Source organism: Hyposmocoma kahamanoa, unplaced genomic scaffold (assembly GCF_003589595.1).
Source record: "Hyposmocoma kahamanoa isolate Upper Pololo Valley unplaced genomic scaffold, ASM358959v1 88, whole genome shotgun sequence".
Lineage (NCBI taxonomy): Eukaryota > Metazoa > Arthropoda > Insecta > Lepidoptera > Cosmopterigidae > Hyposmocoma > Hyposmocoma kahamanoa.
In genome coordinates, this window is record NW_020654466.1 from 14,461,205 (window position 1) to 14,480,256 (window position 19,052).

General features: G+C 38.6%; 2 protein-coding genes across 4 annotated transcripts in view; one reads left to right on the top strand and one right to left on the bottom strand.

Moving 5' to 3' along the window:
- Positions 1–15,105, bottom strand: part of LOC113235586 (protein spinster) — a 45,358-nt gene extending 30,253 nt beyond the window's left edge. For 2 of the 3 annotated variants that reach the window (XM_026471339.1, XM_026471340.1), the window contains exon 1: positions 14,864–15,105. In XM_026471339.1, coding sequence (XP_026327124.1) covers positions 14,864–15,065 — 202 coding nt within the window. In that variant the 5' untranslated portion in view covers positions 15,066–15,105. The remainder of the gene's footprint in view (positions 1–14,863) is intronic. The other variant, XM_026471338.1, reaches the window with a different exon arrangement.
- A 2,068-nt stretch (positions 15,106–17,173) lies between these two features.
- LOC113235806 (LDLR chaperone boca) lies at positions 17,174–19,044 on the top strand. Its single transcript, XM_026471712.1, has 3 exons — positions 17,174–17,348; positions 17,825–18,079; positions 18,714–19,044. The coding sequence occupies exons 1-3, from the start codon at positions 17,218–17,220 to the stop codon at positions 18,886–18,888; spliced, it is 561 nt and encodes a 186-aa protein (XP_026327497.1). The 5' UTR covers positions 17,174–17,217; the 3' UTR covers positions 18,889–19,044.
- The last annotated feature ends 8 nt before the right edge of the window (positions 19,045–19,052 follow it).

Genomic DNA, 19,052 nt, shown 5'->3' on the forward strand with positions numbered 1-19,052 from the left:
CCGTGAGCTGCCACAAAGAGATCCTGGGTTCAATTCCCGGGTCGGGTGAACTATTTGATGACCTGCAATTGTTTCTCTCGTGGGACTGGGCGTAATTTATGATTGATGTATCCATATGTCCATGGCGTCCGCGACACAGGGTTTTCCCTTATGCGGGGCTATTAGTATGTACTTTGAAAAAAAAATGTATTACGTGTGATCAACAGACGCCCTTCATAAGTAGGTAGGGAGCACATAATTATAATATTTGCATTATTCATGATGTTATACGGAAATAAGTAACCTATTTTATTGCACAAAGGTCAAGGTCAAGCAAAGGTCATACTGCCAATTAACACTCCACGTGGTTTCGGGGTTCAAGGGGGTCCAATTTTTCGTTATTTTCACGATAGAATGCGTAGTTTTCGAGTTATAGTCAAAAAACTTTTCCTTTTTAATAAGAGTAAATATTGAACAAATACATAGCTGTTTTCCGTTTCCGAGTTTCAGATAATGCCTAACGGAAAAGAGACGTCGCCGCTACGACGTTTGAAAACTCCTGAAAACGGCTCACTACGGAATTCCAATGGCCACACCAGGAACAGCCGTAGTCGCACACGCCGTAGCGATGACCCCCGCCGTAGGAGTTGTGTTCGTACACGCAGCAGGAGCCGGGATAGCACACGTTTGCTGGAGAGCGAGCGAAAGCTGCAACGCGAAAGAGAGCGACTACGTGACCTTGAAGACGAAGTGTACAGGGAGCGTAGCCGGTTGCGGTATTCCTTGAACCACGAAGATATTCGTCAAAGAAGAAATGAGCGGCAACAAAGTCTACAATGTCAGGTGACTGCAACAACAGCGGCAGCAACCCGAATACGACATGAAAGGAGTATTGATGGACACAGAGCACGACACAACGACTCCGTGTCACCGCACGATAAACTGCGTTCGAAACGTTCGTGTAGTCCGGCTTTCTCAGCAAAGGATGTGGTAAACTTAATCAAATCTCTAAAGAATGCGGAACCTCAGCCGTCGACGTCTGGTACACACATTCAAACGCAAAGTAATCATAAAAATATTTTACCTGATTTTGACCCATCATCTAAAAATCAGCGTATAGACATATGGCTTAAGAAAGTGAATGAATGTGCCACCGTCTACGGCTGGGACGATAAGACTACTATTCATTTCGCGATGCAAAAACTTCAAGGGTTGGCCAAGACTTGGTACGAGAGCTTACCATCAATTCTTTATAATTGGCAAGAATGGCAAGAAAAATTAATTAATGCTTTTCCTTTTGTACAAAATTATGGCCAAACCTTGGAGGATATGCTTAAACGCAAAAGTAGGTATAATGAGCCCATAGAAGTGTACTATTATGAAAAGTTAGCTCTCCTGAATCTTTGCGATATTGATGGCAAGCGAGCTGTGGATTGTATAATACATGGCCTGAGTGATAGAACAATGCGATCTAGCGCTTTAACTTTGCGTTGCTCGCACCCAGACCAATTATTGCAATTTCTGATGAGCAACAAAGAGAACCCGCAATCTTATGAACGACCAAATTACAGAACCCTAACTAGAATAGCTCCCGAGTCATCTTCGAACAAGGCAAGTAAATCTGGCGTTAGTGGGACATTTAGTTCGCCAAATCATGGTTTGTTTTGTTTCAATTGCAAGGAGAAGGGCCACCCCCATTTTAAATGTCCTAAGCCCATCTTAAGATGCGAAAAATGTAATAAGATTGGTCATAGAGCTGAGAGTTGCATGACAAAGACCGAGAATCGTGAGAATCCCCCGAATACTGTGCAGAAGACTATGTGCATATCCACTACTAGTCCTAATTCTAAGTTTTATAAGGATGTTTTGGTCAATAATGTACCTTTTAAGGCATTTGTGGACTTCGGAAGCGAAGCATCATTAATTTCCAAATCAAGCTTAAAAATTTTAGGCTTAGAATGCAACAATGCGATAACGGCTTTGAAAGGTTTTGGTAATGGTGTTGTGCACTCCTTCGGAAGTGTAACAATTAATATCACCGTTGACTATGTGTGTGCCCAAGTCTCTTGTCAGGTTGTCGATGACCAACTTCTTGATGTTCCTCTTTTAGTCGGGCAGACGTTTACTGAGCAGCCCCATGTAGTGGTTTGCAAAAACGCGGAAAAATTGTCATTTTTTGATGTAAGTACAGAATTACCCTTTGCACATGCCGAAATATCGGATGATATTGTTGTGAGGGTTAGGATAAATACTTATACGGAACTTCATGGGCCTGCCACGGTTAGGGCTTTCACAGATCCACTCATTGATGGCAACGTTTTGCTTGCTAATAAGGTTATTGGAAAACCTACACAACAATTTACCATTAGTGGTGGAGTCTATAGTGTGAAAGAGGGGGTTATAAATATTTGTTTGACTCCTATTATGTCTTTCTGCCGCCTACAAGGAGGCGATATTTTCAGCCGAGCCGTAAAAGTAAACGTAGTCAATCGTATCATTGCACCTTCACCAACATTGCTTGAAGACCCTTTGAGATCAAGTCAAATTGATGTGACCAAGGTTAACGTAAATGAGTCAGCAGATGAGCGACATAAGACGAAACTTCTGGAAATACTAAACAAATTTCACCACTGTTTTGCATCGTCACTAAAGGAACTAGGATGTACCAACGTAGCAGAAATGTCTATTGATGTAAATAGCATGACTCCAATTGTATATCGTCCCTACAGGCTATCCTATAAGGAGCGTGAAGAAGTTCGGCGAATGATAGATGAAATGTTGGAAGCTGGTGTCATTAGAGATTCTGCATCGGAATATGCGAGCCCAATAATCTTGGTCCGCAAGAAAGATGGAAAATTAAGGATGTGCGTCGATTACAGAATGCTAAATTCGATTACCGTGAAGGAACGTTACCCTATGCCAAATATTGACGATGAAATTGCTCGATTATCGGGACAAGCATGTTTTATAACATTGGATTTAGCTTCTGGTTATTACCAGGTTCCAATTTCGGAGAAGTCCCGGGCATTGACCTCTTTTGTTACCCCGGATGGTCAATATGAGTTTAATCGTATGCCATTCGGCCTGGCAAATGCTCCCGCTGTATTTCAGCGTATGATGAATAGAGTTTTGGGTTCAGCAAGGTATTCTGAGGCCACCGCTTATATTGACGATGTACTAATATATGGCAAAGACCCTGATCAATGTTTGGTTAGTTTAGAGAAGGTGTTGGGTTTGTTGCACGAGGCGAACCTTACACTGAATCTTTCTAAATGCGACTTTCTGAAGGATCGTATAGATTATTTGGGTTACGAAATTAGCGCTGAGGGCGTGAGACCAGGAATTAGAAAGATTCAGTGTGTTCAGGATTTTCCACGTCCAACAAACCAACATTCAGTGCGTCAGTTCTTAGGGCTCGTCGGCTACTTTCGAAAGTTCATACGAAATTTTGCTTCTCTGTCACATTCTCTCAATAAGTTGCTTTCGAAAGATGTACCGTGGACATGGTTGGATGACCAGGAATCTGCGTTTCAGACCCTCAAGGCTAGATTGGTTGAGAGACCGATTCTGGCCATTTATGATCCAGCAGCTGAGACAGAACTCCACACCGATGCGAGCAAGGTAGGTGTTGGTGGCATATTATTGCAGCGACCCCATGGCACTCATGAGTCTTTTAAACCGGTCGCATACTATAGTCGGAAAACGTCTCCAGAAGAGAAAAATTTCCATGCCTATGAACTGGAGACGTTAGCCGTAATCTGTTCTCTAAAGAAATTTAGAGTGTACTTGCTTGGTCAACATTTTAAGATAATCACTGACTGTAATGCGCTACGTTCTACATTCTCGAAACGCGACATCATTCCACGAGTAGCACGGTGGTGGTTACTTATGCAGGAATTTCAGTGTAGCGTGGAATACCGCCCGGGAGCCAGAATGTCACATGTAGATGCCTTATCGCGTAATCCGGTGAACGATGACGAGACTAACAAAATGTCAGAATATTATCCATCGGTGATGTCCATTAGCAACGAAGATTGGTTGCAAACTTTGCAACTTGGTGATACGGAGCTATGCAGGATAAGAGATATACTTACCTCGGATATTGACGCTGATGGATTAAAATATATCAGAGACAATTATTTGATCAAGGACAACAAATTGTACCGATACTTGGATGGTGACAAAACCAATATTCGCTGGGCAGTTCCGAAAGGCGCAAGATGGCAACTTTGCCGCATGAACCATGACGATATTGGCCATTTCGGATCAGAGAAAACGTTAGATCGTATCAAAAAGTCTTACTGGTTTCCTAAAATGTCACGTTTTGTGAAAAAGTATGTCGGGGCTTGCATTGAATGTGCGTATGCTAAAAAGAACTCTACGTCCAAGGAAGGAGAGCTACATACGATTGAAAAAGTGGCGATACCGTTTCACACTCTCCATATCGACCATTTGGGTCCCTTTGTAAAGTCAAAACGGGGAAATAGTCACATTTTAGTCATTGTTGACGGCTTCACGAAATTTACTTTCATAAAGCCAGTGCGCAATACTAAGACGCAGACTGCTATCAAGGCTTTAGAAGATATTTTCTATATTTTCAGGAACCCTGACCGAATAATCAGCGACAGGGGCACGTGTTTCACATCACATGCATTCAAAAGATTTTGCCTTGAAAGTGGCATAAAACACTCATTGAATGCAGTGGCCTGCCCACGCGCGAACGGTCAGGTTGAGCGATACAATCGCACGATTCTGGCATCGCTGACAGCTGAAAACCTAAATCGCGACGAAAAAGAATGGGATGAAGCTGTAGGTAAGATACAATGGGGGCTAAATAACACCCACCAAAAGACCACGGGCCGATTGCCCGCAGAAGTGTTATTCGGCACATGTATGAGCACTGAGATGCACCCCTTGCTAAATGAAATTAGAGTTGAAACGCAAGAAACCAATGATTTGACTAAAATTCGTGAGGAAGTTAAAAACAAGATTGACGTTGAACAAAAGAGACAAAAGAAATATTATGATAAAAATAGGCGTCCTGCTCGCACATACTCGGAGGGAGAACTAGTTAGAATTACTAAAACATGTTTTAGTAATGATGGTAAAAGTAAGAAGCTTCTTCCTTCATACATAGGACCCTATCGAGTAGTGAACATTTTGGGTAATGACCGATACAGAGTAGCTGCTGTACCTGGACTGACGGGCACAAAGAATAAACGCAAAACAACTGTCGCTGCTGATCGCATGTTGCCATGGGTTCATGTATCCGCTCTAGAAATTGACGAATCCGATTCCAATGAGGAAAGTGATAGTTTATGTGATGAATAAGAATATGATACTTTATTGAACCAAATTATTCATTTATATCTCTACACTATTTATATTGATTTACATATTATTTGCAATTTCCTTAAATTAGTCATTTTACATTAGTTGCTTTAAATTTAATTATATAAGGTTTTACGTAGACTATTTATTAATTGATTAATTATATTTTAGATTTTCACCTCTTCCACAGCCTGTAACATAAATTTTGAATTTATTAATGCAATAGGCGATATTGCCCAGTAAGGAGTATACTTTCGTTATTGTTATTATTTACGTAATTTCATCAAATCAAATTAAGTTACTTATATCGCAAGGTTATATACTTTAAAACTGTTTTCGTTCGATTTAAATCTAGTTTTATGTACATTAAATCTAACAGTATATGAATATATACGCGAAATAGGAGGATCGTGATACTATAAGTGCATGGATAATTGTAAGTAGATAGCGAGAATGGATGGGTTCGCATCTACACCTTTTTTGTAAGTTGCCGAGAATTGATGGGTTCGTGCAACTATATGGATTTACTGTTTTCATAAGAATGGATGGGTTTATGAAAAACTTATTTGCAGTCCATGTAATGATATACATTTTATGTCTCATAATAGCTTGATGTATAGTACTGACATATTTCTCATGATATGGAAACCGGTTATGAATAATTGTAAGTGGATAGCGAGAATGGATGGGTTCGCATCTACACTTATGTTGGAAATTACGCGAGAATTGATGGGTTCGCTTAATTACGTACACCTACAGGTTACAATTTTCATAAGAATGGATGGGCTTATGAAAAACTTTGAAATTGTGTAAAAATACTTACGTTCCGTAATTACTTGATTTGTAGTATTTATTTATATTTTTCATTATATAGTTACTGATTAGCAATGATTGTAAATCGCGCGAAAATTGACGGGTTCACACAACCATAGGAGTATTGTTGTTGTTTTTGACAAGGGATGTGTCTATGTAAAACAAACGTTTTAGTTTGACGGTTGTAATGTAATAATACTTTGGAATATAATAGTGATTACATTTGTATGAGTAAATTTAGATTTTTCATGTAATGATTACTTATTTCTAGTTGGTATAAGAAAATTGTTAACCTTTTGCAGTGGAATACGCCGAGTGTTAGGTTCATACTGTGTTCGTACATGAGGACATGCACGAGATCAGGATGGACGAGTGTTAGGTTGCAGTTATTTTGCACGATTTAAAATTATAAGTTTGCAACACTGGCGAATGTCACTGGAAAAAGAAAGGATAGGACGGAGGCATTGTGTGACGAGACGAGAGGCGAGAAGGTTTGTAAGGAAAAGGAAGGAATAAAAGTGATCGATAGTAAACGTAAGGAGTTTTATTATAATTGTACGAATCAACAGATCTTTGTATTTCCTACAACAGTCATTTTATGGTACAAAGTAAACTAAATATGCTGTATTAGCCAAACAAATGATAATGTGAGGGCAGTATATAATAAATAATAGGTTTAACTATTACAAACAGAAAATAACGTGGGAATTGAAAACAATGCATTGTATTGTGAAAGGACAAAATAACTAACAACAACTATTGCGCTAGGTGTAGGTTTAAAATTTATTGAAATTAAATTGTATTAACCAAGGTCAACAAATCATAAGATCATTGTTTACCAAATTTCGCATGGTAAGCAACTTTCACGATGATGTATGCGTAGAAGAAACCGCAATATTTGTAACAAAACATTGCAGGTTACATAATATTAAACCTAAACTTTTTCGTTGATTACAGTTCAATTTATTTGTTTTATCACGCAGCTGCGGTTGCAAATTGAGCTTCCGATTGCTTTAAGATTTTAATCAAGATAACGACAGTTTGGGGGCTGGTTATTGCGGTGGCGACTTGTTGAACGACCCCCGGGGAAATCAACCCTGTGCATTCAACAAAACTATCTTCTCTCAAGTGCCTACATTCCCACTTATTAGTTATTACCTACGCAGAAGGAAACGTACTGATTAGTAGAAATGCAAGCTAACTTGATCGTGATCAGCTGAACACTGAGCAATACGGCTAACATGTTAAAATAACGTAAGCCATAGGTAGATTGTGCGCGTGAAAGTGTTTTGTTTTCACACTGACTAGTTTCCGTACGAGTCGTCGTCGGTACAGAAGATTAGTACTTTCTTCTCGAAAGTCCATTTTCTAACCACTAGATTTTTTTCTACGAAGCTAAAAAACAATACCATCATCACCTATTCAATCCGATCTAATTCTTCGAATGCGCTGCTGAATACCTGTTCCATATTTAAAGGACGACATTGTGTTCAGTGAAGAAAGAACGGCTACCCACGCGCGTGAGTAGACATTGGAGATTACTTCTCTGATTACGTGACATCGACCCTTCTTGGGTGTTCAACTTTCATTAATAATTTATTGACGTACGCTAACAATATTGTATTGTGCGTAAAATACCAGTACGTTACTTCTTCTAAAAGTTTTGGTAAGCCGGTAAATCTCATGTAAAAAGATTTCATTATGTGTTCGATTTTATTCAAAGTAGCCTAAGATCATTCAATTACATTTTACGACACACCTGTCCGTCCATTAACGCGTCATGTCTGGGAACAATTTAACCTGTCCACTCAGCACGTCACCCCGTATCTCTTCATAGCTGCGAGACACGAACTGTCCACTAAACATTCCTTGCTTTATGTGCGTCGAGGTCCTGAGCGACCGACACCCACACTCAACTTGATCTATATGAAATAAAGTGAACAAATATTTTCGATGCTTCTATGGTTTGCATCACCACGGAGAGAAGATAAAGATCCATAAATCTAATAAACTTAATCCTGCATAGTTATAAACGAGCAATGGATGTTGCAACGCAGGAAGATAATGACTACACTATTAAAGGTTTAAAATTAAAGTAACTTGGAGTTGAGTAGGTGATCAGAGGCGACACTACCGACAACAAGTAAAACCAAAAGGATAGCAGAGTCCTGCCTGTGTCACAAAACTATCACACAAACCATAACCTCCGTTCCACAAAAGGTATTATATTACCATTATCAGATTATAGAAGCAATTACATCAAAAGTCATCACGATAAATAGATTAATCGATGTTCTTATTGTATTGGAGCGTAAGTACATAAATCTCTCGTCTGTAGATGCCTGTAGTGCATCTTACCGGCGGCGTATCGTGATACGATACGAAGCTCTTATTAAATGCAGGCAATGACGTAATGCCCCTCACATTTAGACAGACCAATAAAATCACATTGGGAACTGAATTTGACTCATGAGTAGTGGAGGCGTAGAGTTTAACGAAAAGGATGATACAGTACCTATTGTTAGATCGTTACTAATAACAACGCCGAAAAAAAGCTTATTAAGGCGCTTCAAATCAATCTATGCATTACGGTAGAATTAAAACGTGACGGGTGGTTTTCACAATTGAAAAATGCACTTAAGCATATACATATAAACGTTTGAAACTTTAAAGAAGCCACCTAAGGTCGATAGCGCGCTGAGCATTCGCGATTGTCTTTACCCACTGGATTAGATTGTAAAACAACTAGGTGCTTTGGTGTACTTAAAAAAGTAAATGTAATTTACTTAAAAAAAATCATTAAAAATCTCTGGCTTTCTAATGGCCATGGTAGCTACGATGTTTTATTATTACCTAATATTTTAAGTAAGATGTTTGTTTTCCGAACGCAGCAGGGTGCGTTTAGGGAGACAGGCGAAACATTACTATCATATTAAAATAGAAAATATATCAAATGTATTGTATTATAGAATTATATGTTTATTTTTATCATAATGAGCATGTGGATAACTATAACTTATATGTATATGTATATGTTATACTTATACGTATATGGTGATAAATCTGTAATAGATTTCTCATAAATGGCGCTACGACTAAAAAGTCGTTGAAAGACCAAGTACAAAGACACGAAGCAAGCACATAGAGAAATTCGTGAGGTCCGTTGGTTCGTTCCGTGGCTTAGTTGGTATAGCGTCTGGCACGGTGTGCAAGAAGACGTCGGTTCGAATCCGACCGGATCGAAGGAATTTTTCTGAGTGTTCGATCTTTGTATTAATAATTATAACAAACTAGTGGAGTAATTTCACAAAAAATAATTGAATATCAATTCAATAAAAATTTAATTAACTATAACATTCTTTTTTAAAAAGAACCTGAAAAATTTGAGGGTTTTTTTTTTGCCAAGTATTTATTGAAATCGGTCAACGGAAAGTGGGTAAATCCAATAAACCCAATTCATCACCTAATTTGCCACATATTTAGAAGTAGAGGTAATATTATTTTCAAATTTGAATGGGCCCACTAGTGAGATGCCTCCACAGACATGAGGGCCTCCTTTCCAACAATAAAAAGGAATATCGAAATCGATTCACAAAATTGTCAGAATCATCGCGTAACATACAAAAAAATATAGCCAAATTGACAATATCCTCCTTTTTCAGAAGTCAGTTAAAAACCTAGTATTGATGTCAAAAATCAATCATGTAATAATTTAGTCTCTCCAATAACTGGTTTTTAGCAGTGTATGATCAAACGAAATGAAAGCAGTGCCCGCAACATAATAGACCGATGCCAAAGGAGAAGCGAAAAAAATATGCCAGTATCGTACCAAGTTGATATGTCTAATCTACCCCAGTTATAACGTGATAAAGAAGGTTTGCGTGTCAAAATCAATAGATAAATGCTTGTACTCAAAATACTGTAGGTCGTACGATTCACGCTACCCAATGACGGTTAAGCCCATATCTTAACAACGTTTAAGTTCACTAAGTACAGCAAATAACAAAAAAATTACACGATTTTTTCGCAGTCACGTATTAGACTTTAAATTTGTTAAGATATGTAATGTGAATGTACGTTTATTTATAAAATCATCAATTTTATTATGAGTCAACCAACATCCTTGTGTTTAACTTTTGTCTACTAATAAAGAGGTTGTCACTAGTCTGGAATGGGACAAAGGTGACAAAGTTATTAACACATCATTAAAATAACCGGAACTATTCTAAACTCATATACAATGTAACTGCTATTATTTTCAAGTGACCAATAGCATTTATTTGACGGTCAAGCATGGTTTTCTTGGCATTGTATTTATTTATTTCAATCAGTAAAACAGAAAAATAAGGGCGCGTTCCAATTATGTCGTGACGACAGATAGTCGTGCAGTAAGTGTCGTGGCTTGTATATTTAAATGAAGTTAGACACACACAGAACAACACGATTAACTGTCGTCCACGACGTTTTTGACGTTACGACGACAGACTGGCGTGCCAATGGGAAGAGCTAGAACGACAGTCGTTCGGCAATAAACAAAATATCACGATAAAAACGTGAGCTGCGACAGATAATCGCAGCTTCAAATGATTCTGTCGCACAAACGCCAATGCGGCTGCCGTGTACCGATAAATTGTCGTCACGATCTAGTGGAAACAGCTAGACATGACAGTAATTCAACGATAAAATAAACGTCCACGACAGGTAGTCGTGCTATGGGAACAGGCCAGATGCAACAGTCGTCCAACGATAAAATAAACGTCCACGACAGGTAGTCGTGCTATGGGAACAGGCCAGATGCGACAGTCGTCCAACGATAAAATAAACGTCCACGACCCAGTCACGACAGACAGTCGTGATATGGGAACAGGTTAGACGCGACATTCGTCCAACGATAAATAAAACGTTACGACATAATGGGAACTCGTCCTAAGATTAGATTTAATTTAAATATGTACTTATTTCTCAATTTCAGTCAATTTTGTTTGCATTTGTTCACTACCCAAATTTGCTTCACACACATGCTCTGTGAGCTAGACCAATGAGAGAAGCCTCAGACTTATTCATAGTAAAAGAGTTGGATGGATCAATAACAAATTAGCAAGAGGCCAATTCTGCTACAAGCTAGGTATGCCATGGATTTCGAGCGGGGGCGCCGCCTCGCGGCGCAGCGCATGCGGGACCGCTGGAAAGAAGGGTTGACGGATCCCCCCTGTGGTGCTCGTACCATAGGGGCGATCCGCCCTGTCCTTGGGTGAGCCGCTCCCACGGGCCACTGTCGTACCACCTAGTGCAGGAGCTGACCGGGCACGGCTGCTTCGGTCACTAACTGCACAAGGTGGCAAGGAGGGAATAGTCCCAGTCGTGCCACGAGTGCGGCGCTGCGCATGACACCTCGCAGCACACCCAAGAGGTGTGCAGCCGGGTGGGATGAGCAGCGCCGCACTCTGACGGGGACTGTAGGGCAGGACCTCTCGCAGCCAGTAGTGGTTGCCGCCATGCTCGATAGCGAGGAGTCCTGGGAGGCGGTGGCCTCCTTTTGCGAAGAAGTTATGTCGCAAAAGGTAGCCGCAGAGCGGGTGCGCGAGGACGCGGCGGACGCGCACCCGCTTCGGCGCAGACGTACGGGGAGTAGGCGAACGCAGTTCGCTGCTCGCCTGATCCCCTAGTGAGACCAGCGGGCTCTGGACAGGGACTCTGGAGCCTACATTGCACGGCCTCACTCGTCGGAGGATAACCGACTCACCCCTCCGTTGGCGCGGGAGCCCTGGCGCAAGCTGGGGCAGCCGGGCGGCGTCGTGGTGAATGTTCATCGATCCCACGGCGCCGACTCAACCGGCGAAAGGGAAACCCGGGGGGTTTTAGTGGGGTAGGCCCTTCAGTCTGGAGGGAGAGTCCCCCACATAACTCCTAAGTCTCCCTGGGCTAAGGGTATTTATAAAGAATTCCCCCCGTCAAAAAAAAGGTATGCCATATATTAAAATAATACTGATATTTTTTCTATAACACCAAGTGTTATGGACAGGCCTGTAGCTTACCGTCAAGCGTACGACTTGTTCGTCCCGTCCCTCAATATTATTAAATAAAAAAAGTGACGGACGAACAAGTCGTGCGCCTGCTGGTAAGCGACACGCCTATCCATAACAGTTGCAGCGCCACTCAGAGCTGTAAATCGCCAGCATCTTAGGATGTGCCTGTAATTTCATCAGCACCCTTCCCCTTCCAAACCGAAACGCAGTAAAGCTCACGTAACTGCTTGGCGGCAGAAATAGGTAAGGTGGCAGTACTACCCTGTAGGATTAGCACGACAGAGCGCGACTTGAGCGAGAGCGACATAAAGCGCGAAAACTATTATCTCGCATAGAGATCCCGCTCTGGATGACGCATTCGCGCAAATCGCGCCCCATCATACTAGTGAAAGAGTGTCCAGTATACAGTATGACTATACTCCTTGTGAAAGAGTGTCCAGTAGGCCACTGGACACTCTTTCACAAGGAGCTCTACTGCTACTAAAACTTTTACGACAATGATTCTAGATCTAAATTTTGTTTAAATCTTGATTTTGTTTGAACTTTATGACAATGACTCTAGATAATATGAAAATCAATTACACTTGTAAAATAATATTTATAAAATAGCTACAAAAAAAATTATTTGCAATGTTTCTAATAAATCTTATTGCTGATAATTGTCTGCTAAACATTTAAGTCTTAACGAACGGTTATGACTTAACTGAACAATTGTAGACACTCGTGGTGCATTGTTTCTGTGAAACATAATATAGTTTCTAAGAAATATGGTTAAATGCTTTTCTGTTTGATTAATAAATGGTTTAAGTCTTAGAATAAACCCAGGGAGTCCAAAAAGTAACCAGTTGGTTGGTCTTTAATTAATGTAATATGATTCTTATAAGTGCCTAAACCTTTTTATGAATTATTTAATTATTATGAAACAAAATCATACTTAAATCCAATTTTCTGATGTATTTGAATTGTTCATGTCATATTTAAAAAATCATCCCCTTCTATGTAAAGAATTGTAGCCAAAATTTAAAATTTTACATGGGAAGGTTTTAATGTTTTGAAAGGATTAGATTGAGCATAACAACTGCAATTCACGAAGTTCTTCAATTAAATAAGATACATACTCCAATGAGTATTTATCACATTCATCACGTTTATCACGCTTTTTTAATAATAAAAATAATATTTACTAAAATTTATTATATTATATATTATTAAATAATAAAATTCTAAAATGCTTTGTACTTATGCTGCTGAGGATAATAATAGACTACATAAAAATGATTTATGAAAAATATGTACCTATTTATGTGGCTTATGACAGATAACATAGGAGAAAATTAGTAGCAGTAGAGTTCCTTGTGAAAGAGATTGTCCAGGATAGTGCTGCCACCTTACCTATTTCTGCCGCCAAGCAGTAATGTTAGCATTATGGTGTTCCAGTTTTGAAGGGTGCTGGTGAAATTACAGGCACATGGGACTTGTCAAATTATGACTCAGGGTGACAGGCGCAGTGGTAGTGCCCCTCAGATCTTTGCAATTTAAAGTTGTGAGTGGCACTGTAACTGTTATGGACAGACGTGTAGCTGTGCACGTGTGTAGTAGGTGCACGACTTGTTCGTCCCATCACTTGATGTTATAAAAAAATGCAGTATTTAATTTATAATAACAATAATGCACACACTCTTTCACAACCCCTATATCGCATGTGCCATGGACACACACATAGACAACCACAAATTACATCCAAACTCACGAGAGAAATAAATGTAGACCTTACAAATATCAAAATAGAGACCTCTGCATGGTAGACCAGTATGGTAACCATTAGCCATAGAGGCAGTTGCTTTTATTATCATTAATAAAAGCCATGGTAGTCTAATGGTTTGACCACCTCTTAAGCAGTGGCTGTAGGTTTAAATGCTTTCTGGGTGAAGCAAAACTGTGATGAAACAGGCATGTAGTTAACAAGCCTCAGAAAAAGTGTCCCCACATTAGGCCAGCAAGGTGGAGTATGGCGTAAACCCTCACCTAAAAGGAGACCTGTGCTCAGCAGTAGGACGTACAAATGGGTATATATTGTTGTAGTTGCAGCCAAGAAAGGTAGTAACAAATTTATCCAGGAAATAAATGCTGACTTATCATTTAGGCATTTTGCAGCTCATCGCAATTGGCCAGTTATTCTTAATACCTACGCATACAACTAATAAGTTTATACTGTTACATTATAGGCAGTTTACCTTTAGTGGTGGGTGTTTAAACAAAAACCACTTAAAAAAGTTTGCTTTTTAAAATAAGAACTTAAGCACGCTTTTTATTTTAAGCATAAGTGTTGATAAGTTCTGTCTGTACTCAACAATTTCATTTTTTACAACGTGCCTAAGTTTCAAGTCCCACCTTATGTTTCCTAAACTAATTATTTCGTTAATGTGAATAACAGTTTTATAATCATCACCATCACTCGTGTTTTACAAATAAACTTACCTAAAAGCTTTATTGGTCTACTCTTGCCTTTCGCTATCAATACAATGTTGCAAGCTTTTTTTAACACAAAAGTTTATGCGCCGTAATTGTTTTTCTAGGATTTTTTAAGCTTGAAACTAAAAAGCGTTTAGGTGAAAAGAGTCTAAAAAAGCACACTTTTTTAAAAAAGCAACGTTTAAACGTCTATCCCCATCTCTAGTTACCTCTATTGAGTGAGTTTAAAGTACAGTACTTACCAGCCAAGGTGAATCTGTCCATATAATTTATAAGGTTAACGAAGCAAAGTACTGCGATAGTCATGTATTCTGAACGTGAGACGTCCCTTAAAGTTTCTCTCCTAGCCCGCTTCTCTTGCAGTAACGCCGTCGCCGAATCATTGTCATTGTTTATCACCAACTGCTGATTTGATGTGTTTGGCGTTATACTGCTTGGGTCCATCGTTTATAGCACAGCACTTCCCGCCCTTAAGTAAACAGCCCAGTACACTACCAGATCCAGTCCTTAGAATTTCAATTTCAAAAATTGAAGGCAATATTATAAAGTCTAAGAGATGGAACTGCCAAATGTCAATTGAGAAATAAAATTAAAAATGATTAGCCTAACTACAAGTCTATCTTATAAATATAATTAAAAGCTTGTAAATAGTAATAATGCCATATACTGATAAGAAAGTAACCGAAATATCATTAGGAACTCCGCATGATTCGACGTAACACACGCGTTAAATTCATACGGTGATCGTGACGTGAATAGAATAACTTTTTGAAAATTGTAATGACGTTGACATTTCTTTGACACATGATCATCATAGACAAACTACACCACTTTTATAATTTACTTATTTTTATGCCACACTAGGATAATAAATAAAACGGCCCATTCATTACCTGCATGGCAGTCCAACGCAGGCAGTCTGGAGTCTCGCAAGACGCATTGCAGGATTGCAGGATGGATGGGACTGCGGGTCGTATTACAGAACTCTATTCAATACTTGAGTATGATTTAAAGCACTAGAAATCATACTCAAGTCCTTGCCATTAGTGCTTGAAATCATTTGTTCTCTACTCAATGCTCAAGTCAGGATTACACTGGAAATACAACCCTAATGGCAAGGACTTTAGTAAGATTTCGAGTGCTTTAAACCATACTCAAATCCTGACTTGAGCATTGAGTAGAGTTCTAGAATACGACCCTAAGACCTCTAAATTAACTCTTTACACACATACATGAAAATTATACAGAAAATTCGTATCCGTGTGACATACGCCTAGAATGAAATAAAAGGCCATTTAGTCTATTGAAGTTAATTCGCAACCCAGCACAGAAGCACCTCTATATTTCGTATTTAACGGGCTATTCATCGATTCCATCCCTTTAAGGGCCTATTCGTTATCTGGCTTACAGTCCGCCTAGCCGTCTGCCGGCGTAATGCAGGATTATGAATGTAATCGCAACGTGCAGGTATGCAATAAAATTGAACGCTGCTACTACATTAATAATCCTGCATTACGCCAGCTAACGGCTAGACGGACTGCAAGGCAGGATGATGAATGGGCACTTTTAGATTGTTTATGAGCTAAAACGAAAAGTCAGTTTGCATTCCTTACTTTTCTGGTATCAGTACTTTATGACAAGTGTCGTATCATTTCGTATACGCATTGACTTACAAATAAATGGACGACGGGTCTAACCTATTCGAAATTTAAATTGTAATGTCATCGCAGTATCGCGCTGTCAGTAGAACAAATGAAGACTAAAGCGGAGTGTCGCGCTCTGTATACGATTTTAGCCTTACTGTATACGATTTTAGATTTTAACCTTTATCACAAATGACTTGGCTGTACTACAATGTGTATGCCACCCTATAATTAACAAAAATAAAAAAGTTTGAATTGACAATTGACATTTTCCGTTTTCGTTTCGTTCGTTTCTGTGTAGACGGGCGGGCGACACGATCACGATCACAAACTAAAAAATCACGATGTAGTCCATCGTAGAGTAAAAAATTACTATGTCGATAAATGCATTAATTCATAAATGGAGCATTTTTGTTGTAATAGTAGGTAATTGAGTGTATGCGTTGCGAGCAATTTTATCATAATCATTTACCTGTAAAATGTCGCCGCCTACCAAAAGTGACATTTGGAAGTATGTACGTACTTTGAGAAAATAAATAACAATGATGTGAAATGCAAAATCTGATTCAAAACTTTAGTGTTTAGGTAATACTTCAAATATGAAAAATCTTACGGCCATCCTGCCGCACGATAAACAAAAAAAATTGCAGTTATAAGTAACGATACTTTTTATCCGATTCTACTCATAAGTGCAATATCGATACGTTTGATTCGATACTGTGTCCCTACCATGGACCTATAGGTCCATGGTCCCTACCAACAAAAGATCAAAAATAAATTACCAAAGAGAACTTTTAAGTTTTCCTTGATTTTTAGGGATTTCATGGCTTGGGCGAATATCGGCTACTTAACACACATAAATTGGCGAATTAACTTCGCAAAAGTCTGGCAACACTGTACATACAAAACAAAGGCTTACAAAAAAAATCCGACGTGAGGTTTTATTTACGGAAATGGAAAAATTTCATTATTTTATAGTGGTTTTATTGATTTTTAGTACTTTTGCCAAAAAATACAAGGATGAAGAAAAACCGGCGTGGGCCAAAAAGGATATACGAGACTATACTGAAGCAGATTTAGAACGGTGAGATGTCTAACCTAAAAATAAATGTAACAAATTGTTTCCACATAAAAATTTTATAATTATTAATTTATTAATACAAAAATCGAACACACACTCAGAAAAAAACTCTTCGATCCGGCCAGATGGAACCGATGTCTTCTAACATATCGTAGCAGACGCTATAACAACTTAAGCCACGGAACGAGCCAGCGGACCTGACAAATTCTGTGCTTGTTGTCGTGTCTTGGTATTTGATTTTTCAACGCCTTTTTTAGCCGTAGCGCCATTTATGGGAAATATATTAATGTATTCCATCACCCATTTGATCAGATGTCGCTTTTTACTGTATTTTAAATTTTTATAGAATTGATATTCTAGTGGAGTAATTTCACATTAAAAATTATTGAATATCAGTTCAATAATCAAAAAAAATATCTTATCTTTTATACAAATTTTTTTAATAATTTTAAAATTTTTAAAAAGTTTTGTGTTTTTAGGCTTTATGATCAATGGGAAGAAGATGAAGAACCGCTTCCAGATGACGAATTGCCAGAATATCTGCGGAAACCTCCTTCTTTGGACCTTACTAAACTTGATATGTCCAACCCTGAGGAAGTTATGCAGGCGACCAAGAAAGGACAAACCGTCATGATGTTTGTTACCGTAGCGAATAAACCTTCACGTGCTAGAACAGAGGAGCTGACCAAAATTTGGCAAGCTAGTCTTTGGAGCAATCACATTCAGGCTGAAAGGTACCATTTGCAAATTTGATAAATGAATCCGCAAGCACTGAACAACCAACAAGAGTCCCTATACATATAGTTTTTAATTATGTAAAAGATTAATCCAAACACCAGCAGTGTGTTAAACTAAAATAAATCTTACAGAATTAGTAATAGACCACCACCCATCAGTACATTTTTGGGAGGACATAGAAAACAAGTTGATATGTATACTGTTATCACCAGATAAATATGAAAATAACCCACAATGTTTGATAAGAATTTTACTTACACAAAATTTTTGTATTGCGTTAAAGCATGCCTAATTGCAGTGCATGCGTTATCATATCAGTGAAATGCTTATATTGAATTGATATTCAATTATTTTCATGTGAAATTACTCCACTAGTTATAATTATTAATACAAAGATTGAACACTCAGAAAAAATTCCTTCAATCCGGCCGGATTCGAACTGACGTCTTCTAGCATACCGTGCCACAGAACAAACCAGCGAACCTCACGACTGTTTCTATACGCTTGTTGTTGTACCTATGTATTTGGTTTTTCAACGTCTTTTTAGCTGTAGCGCCATCTATAAGAAATCTATGAAAGTAATTTGTCATCGTAATCGTTGAAATGCTTATAATTTGGTTATTATTTCAGGTACCTCATTGATGATGATAGAGCTATTTTCATGTTCAAAGATGGTTCGCAAGCATGGACTGCTAAAGAATTTCTTTTAGAACAGGATGAATTGAAGGATGTCCAGTTGGAAAGCCAAACATATCCAGGGAAGAAATCAGATGTTAGAAATACTGCTGTTCGTGATGAACTTTAGACCTGAAAAACATTAACATTAGGAGTCATTCCAATAAATAAGTCTGAACAGTTTTCTCAACAAACACTGCAATAGTATGTCAATATTTTTTTTTCGTTACCTTTTTGTATAACTATAGAAATTAAGCATAATTTATTTCTAAAAATTAAACATGTTTTTCTACT

Excerpts from the sequence above, each read along its gene's own strand:
- LOC113235806 (XM_026471712.1), top strand. The coding sequence starts at position 17,218 with ATGGAAAAATTTCATTATTTTATAGTGGTTTTATTGATTTTTAGTACT. Across the intron at positions 17,349-17,824 it reads ACTGAAGCAGATTTAGAACG|GCTTTATGATCAATGGGAAG; the intron begins GTGAGATGTCTA and ends TTGTGTTTTTAG. Across the intron at positions 18,080-18,713 it reads AATCACATTCAGGCTGAAAG|GTACCTCATTGATGATGATA; the intron begins GTACCATTTGCA and ends TTATTATTTCAG.